The sequence below is a fragment of the Phaseolus vulgaris genome, chromosome 8 (genome assembly GCF_051622355.1).
Source record: "Phaseolus vulgaris cultivar YP4 chromosome 8, ASM5162235v1, whole genome shotgun sequence".
In the NCBI taxonomy this organism is placed as follows: Eukaryota; Viridiplantae; Streptophyta; class Magnoliopsida; order Fabales; family Fabaceae; genus Phaseolus; species Phaseolus vulgaris.
Window position 1 is genome coordinate 47,354,081 of NC_143505.1, and position 11,090 is coordinate 47,365,170.

At 27.4% G+C, this 11,090-nt stretch overlaps 1 protein-coding gene and 1 long non-coding RNA gene across 2 annotated transcripts; both read left to right on the plus strand.

The window, feature by feature from the left end:
• The first annotated feature begins 2,420 nt into the window (after positions 1–2,420).
• LOC150025621 (uncharacterized) lies at positions 2,421–4,310 on the plus strand. Its single transcript, XR_016514755.1, has 3 exons — positions 2,421–2,463; positions 3,450–3,478; positions 4,278–4,310. It is a non-coding gene; the product is annotated as an uncharacterized LOC150025621 (long non-coding RNA).
• Positions 4,311–5,151: 841 nt separating this feature from the next.
• LOC137825960 (uncharacterized) lies at positions 5,152–10,753 on the plus strand. Its single transcript, XM_068631780.2, has 12 exons — positions 5,152–5,246; positions 5,975–6,054; positions 6,175–6,220; positions 7,131–7,213; positions 7,322–7,387; positions 7,872–7,964; positions 8,410–8,517; positions 9,033–9,144; positions 9,358–9,429; positions 10,017–10,150; positions 10,241–10,320; positions 10,505–10,753. Exons 1-12 carry the CDS (start codon positions 5,181–5,183, stop codon positions 10,537–10,539), a joined length of 975 nt encoding a protein of 324 aa, XP_068487881.2. The 5' UTR covers positions 5,152–5,180; the 3' UTR covers positions 10,540–10,753.
• The last annotated feature ends 337 nt before the right edge of the window (positions 10,754–11,090 follow it).

Below are 11,090 nucleotides of genomic sequence, written 5' to 3' on the forward strand. Positions count from 1 at the left end.
ATCTTTCATATTCAGAATAATATGATAACAAATTTAAACAATAATAATTATATATTTCATTTTCAGAATAATATGATGATTTAAAAAATAACAATTATATTTTCATCTTCAGAATAATATAATGATTTAAACAATAACAATTATATATTTCATCTTCAAAATAATATGATAACAGATAAAATATCCTTTATCTTTTATCTTAACTACCTTTTCTGGACTGACCAACATCTGGACCAAGGTCCCGAACATTCCTATCCAGTACAAGTATATATTTCAGATTATTTTTTAAAATTAAAGTTAAAAAAAAAAAAAGAGCATGATGTTATATGTTCTTACATATTCATCATATATACGTGAAATCGCTCACACTTCGCAACATTGCTATGATTGTAGGTTAAAAAACTCATACGTGAAACCCCACTTCAATATTTGAAAATTTATCTTCAATATTACTATCTCTAAACAATTAAATAAATTATTGAAGAATGTTTTAAATAAGAAGTGATTAGTAAGAAAAATATATTCTATGAAATTAAAAAAAGATAAAATTAATCTAATTACACGTGTAACATCCCTATTTTATTACATTTAATAACCATAATTACATGAAATATATATATATATATATATATATATATAACTCTCTCATTCATTCAGTGTTTCAAGGTATCTCTTTTCATAGGGATTTTAAATATTTACATAAGATTAAAACAAAATATTTAAAATAAAATAAAACATTTACATCCTCCAACTGTTCATTAGAGAACTCTATCACCTCTATTATCATATGCTCCCGTGTAAAAAGCACGATCATCATGGATTAAAGAAAATAAAACACAATGCAAACAATAGGATAAACTCGCTATTTTTAAAACTTCTTATATAAATATAACTTTAATTATCAACATAAAGTCATTAATTCTTATACATTTTCACAAAATCATTAAGTGTCTATCATAATTTATAATTCATCTTTCTCATGTTCATGACTCACAACACATAGACATTTAAGGATAAAAGTTTATTTCTTTATTTATTTATAATTCACAATTATATCATCCCATTCCTTTCAATTTATATGGAAAACGTTATTAAAATGCAGAGTAATTGCCTAATATATTTTCTATATATTTATCAGTATTAATGAATTTATACTGATGAATATTATTAGTATATATATATATATATTTCTAAATAAATATTAAGATAAATTATTAACATTAATATATATATATACTTAAATAAAAAAATTAATAAATAAATAATTCATTAATAGTATTTTTGTGAAAATAAAAAAAAAAGCATTATTATTATATAAGCATTTATTTACTAATACGTTATTAAAAAAATTCATTAATATACTTTGACTTGTATAAGTATATATAGAATTATGTTAGTGTGTGTGTCTCTATATATATATATTAAAAAAATTATATTATAATATGTTTAAGTAAATCATATATATCTGTAACATGGGCTCTAATTAGATATTTTTATTACTTAAACATTAAATTGTATTTAGTAATATGCACTTACAATCATAGAACTGTATTACATAGAACAGATAGCACTCGATACTTTACATATTGTCAACCTATTACCATAAAATAAATAAAAATAAAACAAAATGTTAAAGATTGACTTAACTATCATACATTAGTTTAATGGAGAACTTTAATGATTTTATTGATAAACATATAGCAGTTGCGTGTAAATAAAGTCAACTATTTAATCAAAATTTATTTATTAGAAAAATTATAAAAATTACCATCTAATCATGCAAAACATCATAAAGTGAAACAGAATATAAGGTATGCTTTGCTGGTAATCTGCTCATTACTAGGGTTTTATTTATTGGCATTTTTGTCTTTATATTTGCAATTTAATTAAACATTGAACACTTGGACCCCACAAAATGCACCAATCAAATATCATGCAACAATGTGCTTGCTTCTTTATAGATCTCCGTGCCACAATGTCTTCTTCTCACTCTTTTATAAATACTATTTTACTTCAAACATTAAATATATAGAGAGTTACTGTACGCAAAAACAGGTAGATTTTATTTTATTTTTATTTTTTGACTTTCAGTATATATAAAATGTTTTTAATTCACACTGAATTTTGTAAAAAATATTAAATAAATCTCGCAGTTTTAAACATCTTTGCTGTATGTATCCAAATAAATAAAAAATAATCAATTCTAAAATAGAATAATTGAAAAAATAAAAAAATAAAAAAAAACTTCTGTTAAAAAAATCATCGTTTCATTTTTAATATAGTATAAACGGAAATTACAAACTATTTATAAAAAAAAAATTGAAAATTAGAGAGAAAAAGCGTAATGGTTTTTTTTGTAAGCTAGCTACTCTAACTACTACTTAAGCAACAGTTCTTGTTGCAGTATGCACTCTCATCAGAAACTCTTCACTTGGAGTTTCACCTTCCTCTCGTTCCTTTGAGGTATTATTTTTTCACACCCAAATGATAGTGTTTATAGATCTGGTTTTTGTGTCATCTTTCTTTTTCTCTCTATCGATTTTACAAATGTTTCTGTTTTGATTGATTTTGTGTGAACAGATCTATTGTGCACATCAAATTCTTTCCTAAAATGTTCGCAAGAATATGTTTATAAACTTTTATTTTAAGATACAGTCTCTGTCATTTACAGAAACTAATTCTTTATCCCATGGTAAATTTTTATTATCACAGAGATTTTGGTAGGAGCCATGTGCCATACCATGGCAAAAACACTTTTCTTACAAAGTTTTTCACTCTTATTTTTTTCAACAAGATTGTTTTTAGTTTTTTACAAAAAAAATTGATAAAAAAAACTAGATTCAGAAATGATTTTAATTAAAATGGATTTAATATTTTCATAATTTCGGTCTAATTTGTAATCTTTAAATTATTATGAAGGAATTTTCATGTAATTAATTTTTTTCATCGGAATTTTCACGTAATTAATTTTTTCTATGAAAAGAATTGTTTTTAATAAAAACAACATATTTTCATACGTATCTTTTGAGGAAGCCGCGATTGTAATTCCATTAATAGCTTCTCATTTAAAATAAAAACAATTTTTTACTAAACAACCAAGCTTTCCATTGAGGCAAAAAAAAAGTGTTTTGTTTTTGTTTTGTTTTGTGGATCCTTTGGCCTTCTATATAGTATAATAATAATAACTACTATTTCTATACACTTTACTTTCCTTTTTATCATTTTCTTATTATTGTCTTTATTTGAAAAATTAATTAAAATCGAATATGTAGTGAATGAGGTTAATATCTTTAATGACACACGTCACTTTTTTTTATCACTACTCGAACGTGCATCTTTTTCTGAGCTCTTTAGGGGAAACGCTAACGTTATTTCTCCATAATCTTTCTTCTTCACCTGCTTATTCTCTCTCTCTCTCTCTCTCTTTTCTGTGTTTTTTCTTTCTGCAGATACAGCAAAAGAAGAGAAGATCCTTTAGGTAAGTACCAAAGTTGACCATTGTATAATGTTTCACCCTCCACTTTTGAAGTTATGTTTATTTATGTCTATTTCCTTTTTAAAATTATGATAATTTCCTTGTGAAGTTATGATGCTTTTTTTAGTTCTAAAACATTATGATAATTATGTAAGTTTTACAAATTTATAATTATTGTAATTTTTCCAAGTTATAAATATTTTTTTTTGAAATATTTTATACATTTTTTTTCAAAATTATACAAGCTTACTCTTATGTAAGACATGCTTAAGCTTTGGTTAAATTCAAGATTAAGATATGTATTTACCATCCCCCGAGTCAAGATTCGGATAAAAAACCCATTCAATGGTTTTATTTTTTATTAAAATATTGGATCATATCAACCCAGTTTAAATTAATTTCTTTTCGTAAGATCCAGTAAAGTTTTATAATTCTTTTTCTTTTGGTTTATACTTTAATTTAGGAATACCTCAATTCTCAAATGTAGATTCATACATATTTTCTACATATCCTATAAATTTTGATATCAAATAATGAAAAAAATTTACATGAGCATTTAATATTTTGAGAATTTAAAGATATCTTTTAATGTCATTTTTTTATATTCAGTTAAGGAAAATTGTGTGGCAGATTGGAGGGGATTCTGTATTCTTTTCTTAGGAAATGAAAAACTTTGCTATACTGGTCTAATAACTATTTAACACACACATATATATATATAAAGACATTGTATTTATGTGAAATAAAGTCCATAATCTTTTACTGACATGCTTCTATTCCAATACTTTGAGGACTAATTAAGTTGGTAGCAGTTTCATTCACCATGAAAAATTTTGTAAGAACTCTTCACTCTTCTAGTATGGTCCAGTATATTTAATTTATATATCTGTATTTGTGATTTATCTGTTTTTGATAAAAAGAAAAGTGTAAGTGTATTAGAGTTATTCTTGCAACTCAAGAAAGGTTTGTATGTGTGTAATGGATAGTAACTGATGTCTTGATTTTCAATTGTGATATCCGATAGAAAATAATTATTTTGAAAAACAATTTAAGTCAGTTTGTGAAAAATTAAAATATAAATAATATACCTTTTCTATCATATCATAATGAATAGTAATAGAAGGTATTAAATGTTCTACCATGTATGAAATATATGATAAATTCTTTCTTAAAAACCAATGCCCGTTATGTATTTAATAATTTTATTTAAGAAAATAATTATTTATTTTAATAAATTCTTCTGAGTTAATTGTTGAAAACAAATTGTTTCTCATTATAAAAAACTTATAATTTTCTTAAATCCCACTCGTAGTTAACTTCTGCAGCTCATTATTGCAATTACAATTGTGATCTTAAGTGCCATGAAAGACAATTTAAAATAAATTCAACTCATAATTGTCATTTAAAAACTTGCATGTTATGAGTATTTGTATAATTGCAACTCCCATAGTCTATTGATAACAAAACTTTAAATATTTGAAAAGGGATCAAGTCTAATCATAATTCTTTTAAAATATTAAAATCATGTAAGGTATAGTTATAGGAAATCAAAACTTATTTACACATCATTATTATTATTATTAGTATTTGTATTATTTTTCCTTAGAAATAGTCTTGTGATGCAATTATTATCCTCTTTCCTCTGATCTAAACTTGAACATGTACACTTTATTAGAATCAGTTCAAATCATCCACCTGTGAACCTATGGAAACTCAATTCACTGAAGACGTAACTCCAATGTTAGTTACTCCTAGCTCTGCAGAGAACCAGGTAAGCACAACACTCCATATTTACATATATCATGATAAAATATTTTTTCTTTATTTTGCTAATAAGAAAAATAATAAAATAGTTTTTACTAAGTAGTGTGTCTTTCGAATGTATTCAGTTTTCCAAGACAATATTTATTACTTTTCATGAAAAATAAAATCATGTTAATCCTATTTTTCTAATTGATTGACTGGTAAAAGAAAATTTTCTCTTGTGATTTAACTAATATATGAATATTTCCAGATTATGTGAGTTGTGTAAATGTCCTCATTATACTGTGGTGATAACCCTTTGTTGCTAGATTATGAAATTTAGTTAAGTAACTCTTTGCTGATAACACTTAAATGAAACACTACTTAGCCTTCATTTATATGTTTTTTTGAATCTATATGTTCTTTGCATGTCTCATGATAAATTTGATCATGTCTTCATTCATGTGCATTTATGACAAGTCGTATATATATTAGGATACATGTAAATATGTGTTTCCATTTTCATATGTGTTAGCCAACAGGAGTTTGTTTACTTTGTAAAATTTAATAGGTTGAGAAAAAACTGTTTTGAAAACAAACTTATACTCGTCAGAAATATATATATTGTCGCTAGATGTTTATGTGTGTATGTTATTAGAGTTATCCTTGGTCATATATCAAGGTTATTTTTCTTAAATTAAATCGTGATAAATTAATTTTCTTTTATTTAATATATAACTTTGATAATTTGATTAGATGGTCTTGTCAAGAGGAAGAACTTCCCAGATGCAGGGGCAAAATTTGTCCAGAGGCTATGATCTGTTTGGTCAAGTTCTGTAAGTTTTTTTATTTTTTGTGTCGTTCTATGAATATTTTAACAAGTTGTTTTGCATACACTATGCATGTCTTATCCTTTCTAAATTGAACTTATGTATAATATATGTTCTACATTACAGGCATCCTTTGGGTATGTCAAATGAATACACAGCTAGTTCTAGTCAGGTATTGGATCCATATATATCTGGAACAACATACATAATCAATCATGTATATTCTCATCTTTAATTCAAGAACACCTAATGAATACAAATATTTAAAAATACTGTTCTATAAATAGAGATTTCATTTGAAAAGGGTTTGATAGAAAACACAAGAGTAATAATAGAGGTCAAATTGAGTTTGTATTACTTTTTAAAACTTTTCTCAAAAACAACAAATGTGTTAAAACACACTATTCTCAATCCATAAAGCTCCTTTGGGTTAGAACGAGATATAAGAATTAATTTGTATTTATTAATCTCCACAAATTCCATGTTAATTTGGTGAATAAGTTAGTTTACACTATGATATAATTCTTACAGTATAAAGTTTTTCTCATTTCTAATACAACCTTGTCCAGTTATATCTCTTTTTAAGCGTTAACCCACAGGAAAACTTAAATGAAAAATTAATGTTATCTCAGATATTAATACAGAAAATTCTCATTCATAGCCATGATTGTAAAGAATATTTTAAAACTATGTATACAAAGAGTGAGTGCTTTCAAGGAATATGAGGTGGTTCAACTATTTTTAATCGTCGAGGTATTCATATATCACTTGACATTTTATTGGAGATGAGGCTTTTATTTTTTGAAGATATGTTATCATTGGAATCATTCATTTTATTTTAATTTTGCACAAAAATTATGTTTTTGGTTGATGCTCAGAAGTTTAAACAACATACACAATACTCTTATCATTTTAGTATGCTATAAGATTAATTTTGCTGCACAACTTCGTATATTTTTCATTCAAATGTGAATGCTTTCTTGTGTATCAGTTTTTTCTTAGCTTCAATTATCTTGTATCTAACACCACTAATGCCATTATTTTGTATTGGTGTTTTATTATTCATTGTAATTCATAAGCAGACAATCAAGGAAAGACCTGCATTACCACCAGCTCTTCTGAGTGATTCTACTGTTAACTCAAACAGGGCATGGAACCCTATGTGGTGCTAATTCAGTACCTTTACGCATCCATTTTTATAATAATTTATAATTTGTATATGCTCTCTTTATGCTGTTATGGCATTTACAATACTGTGTTTCTGGAATCGCAGGCTCCAACAGAACCAATTATCTGCTGCTGATACTAATGGTTCACAGTACTATCCGAATTACCTGCAGTATGATTCTTGTACTTATGTGGAATACATTATGTTAATCAGTGATCCATTAATTAATAAGTAAACAAGTAATACCTACATAAACCTTTCTTTTTTGGGATACCTTGACAATTCACCACTTTAATGAATCAAAACTATTCACATATACTACACATACGTAGATGTATTCTAACTTATTTACCAAATGAAATCCTAGGTATTCTATGTAGTATGTGTCCAATTCTTTCATTAAATTGAATCTGCTGCATTTTTTTGTATTATGAAAAAATTGGTATGTTTACATGCAAAAAGAAGTTATTATTATTTTGTGTAACTCAAGTCTTGATTCAATTTAATATCTAATCCAGTTATAATTGAGGTCAAATTTTGTGATTTAAATTCTGTATATAGAAATGTATTATCATCCATAACAGTTAAAAAAATGCCTTTTAATTGAAAGACTCCTAGGTATCAAATCAAGCTATATATGGTTATCTCGTTGTAGGTATGCCCCTGCATATAATCCAAACAACCAATACCATGTCCCTGTCCATCATGCTTATGGGGATCAAGTTGTTGGTCCTGCTCAAATCCCCAGGTAAGCAATCTTTAGCTGTGACTGTTTTATATTCGTTCTCATAAAGCAAGATATGACATTTTATGCCAATTTCATATTTGGAATTGCTAGGAAAAGTGGGTCCTTTGTAAGTGATTCCATATCAAGAACATGAATAATATCCATTATTGTAGTGGTCCACTATGCATTGACCTATATATTTGTCCGTATAAATAAGTTTGCAAATATTAATAACAGGGGTTTTGGAGACCTATTTAACTGTAGTCTCTGAAGACATATTTAAAACAACTTTTCAATCTTTTGTCTTGCAATACTTACTTTTACTATTTACAGTTTCCCTGCACAGCAAATTATGAGTGTTAGCACTGTGCTTCTTTTTTCGTTTAACTGAGACATTCAATCGTTTAGGTTTCATTTTTCTAATAGCTATATCGTTTTAATGTGTTTATTTTCTGGATTGATGTAGGCTGGAACAATCAATGCCTTTACAGATGCGTCAACTTGCCCCTGCTAATGCCAACAAGAGCACCACACCCTTTCAGCAGGCAACATTTCCTGAATTTTCAACTCCAAGGTAAGCATTTACTTGAACTAGGTTAAAAAACTTTCCAACTACGTGGTTCTTTTAATAGTATATTGTTGTCTTCTTATAAACATGTACCATTTTGGTTTTAGAAAATTTAATAGCAAAATATATTTTTATTTATTTGCTCCAAAAGTTGTACTTTATTACTTATTCTAGAGCTGACACTGAAGATATGTGTGAACAATAACTTAATTGTTTGGGTCATAGCTATCATGATATAGTATTAATCTCTACTGTTGCATTGTTCATGTTTCTAACTCAAATAATTCTTAATTAGGTGAAGAGATATATTTGATAAATAGTATTTTTTTTATACCACCACTTATCTTGATCCGTAGTTCAATAAGTTATAAGACATAAATTGTAAGTACGTGAATTTTGATTTCTTATAACATGTCTACCTCTTAATTTCTTTATTTCCTTATAACTTGGGTTGAAATTATTGAAAGCTAGGGTGGGATACTTGATATTTTTATTCATTTGTATGGTTGATTTCTGCATAGGGCACATTTTCCAAATCCATTTGCGAATCAGAATGCCAGAGGACTTCATTCAGCTGAGCAACATCAGGCTATGCTTTCTCTGCAAAACCAGACACAAAACTTGCTGGGAAGGGTAAAATTTTTGAAATCACCTTTTATAATTCTTAAGACTTTGATGTTGAGATACAATCAGTGTTAAAATATCCGATTCTATGGTTCTAACACACAAAACAAGGATTATGGAACTTGAGAGGATCTGAGGAGAGAAGGATCAATCGAAACAGAAAAGAAATGAAAATATAGCTTTGGTTAAAATATAGAATTTAAAATGAAACTTGTACTGCAGGGACGAGTAGAACGACCATGGGATGCTACAAGTTTCGAAAGTGGGAAAGGTTCATCTTCCAAACGTCAGAGGGTACCTAATTTTATTGTTCATGCATGTAGGATAGGAACCATAGTATGAGTGGAAGTAGCCATAAAGTTTATAAATTTAACATATATATATATATATATATATTATGATTTGTAGTTGGATAAAATTATAAAAAATAAGTTATAATGTTTGAACATATCCCTTTCTCAATTAAATTATTCACGTCTTAATATTTTTTTCTTTCTTTAATATTTTAGAGTTTATAACTTCTATGTAATCATGGTGAGAACTCTAAATCAATTAAAAATCAATAAATATATCATATACAAGTATAATTGTAACTAAACGTTTAGTTTGATTTTCCTGATAAATATTTTCCATACTCAGTCATCTTTTGACTTTATTGCTTCATTTTCCTGTTGCAATGGCGTTAGAGGTTGTTAATTAGTTAAGAGGATTAGTTGATTAATTAATTACTAAAAAGGTTGTGTAGAAACATGTAACTTTGGGCTCATTTAATTAATCAAATTGGGTTGTTTTTTTTCTTAGTTTTCTATTAATCTCTCTTTGGGCTTAACCCTAGCTGGGATTTTTGAGGTTCTTATGTTTGGTTTGTTTTTCTATTGCAGCAGACAAATTCATCTCCACCAAACCAAGGACCTAATGCAGGGCTTGCACTCCCGGGACCAAGCAATGCACCTGCTGAAAATCCAAGGCTTCTGGATCTGATTAATAGCTCTGGAAATAATCGGGAATTTATGAGGTTTGGTTTTCCAATCCTCATAGTTCTCAGCTCCCTTATTTCTTACAATATCTCTTGTGATTTTAACAGTCATGTTTTTGTGAGTTTCAGTAATTCTCTCTATGACCCTGCTTATGAGACTCTTGGCCTACCAGTTGACCCTCATCTCAGAATGTTTCAAGCAATGGCTGGTAATTACAATCAACTTCCTTTTTTAAGCTATCATGATTATAACCTGCACAAATTCATAGCAGTTCACTTACTTTTCACTGTCACATGTCAAAGAAAATTTACAATACTACATGCAAGCATTACACTCATCTTAAGCCAAAAATCTTCAAGTTTCTTAAAAGAATCTTCTTGTTCTGAATGCAGCTCGCGGGGAGAAAGGGTATCGCATGTACGATTGAAAAGTGCGTGGGATTCTCATGTGGATTCTGCTGTTCAATCAAATCCTCAAACTTGAGACTTTGTTGGCTTGCTTTTAGTATACATCAAGAGTGTTCTTGATGAGACTTATCTTTCTTATTTCTGTTTGGTAGAGACATAAAACTGCTTAGTTGTTGTGGTGTGTTTAATCATTAACGTACTATTATACCTGCATGGATCCCATATTAACTTATATGGCTTGGTTTATAAAAGTAAACAATCATTAGACTATTATATTGGGCTTATATTTCAATTATTTATTGATAGATATGTGGTAAAGTTAAACTATTTACAACCTTTATAATCATTTAGTGTTTTTTTTCAAATCTTTTTTTTTAAATTTATGCAAGGTTAACAATTTCAACTTACGAAAACAATTTTTAACTTCTACGTCTGCTTCTTCTTCCTCATCTTCCCTCTTCTTCTTCTTCTTCCTTTTCTTCTTTCTTCTTCTTCTCTTCCTCTGAATTCTTCTTCTAAAATCTTCTTCTGAAATCTTTTTTTTAATTTATTCAGAGGTTAACAATTTCAA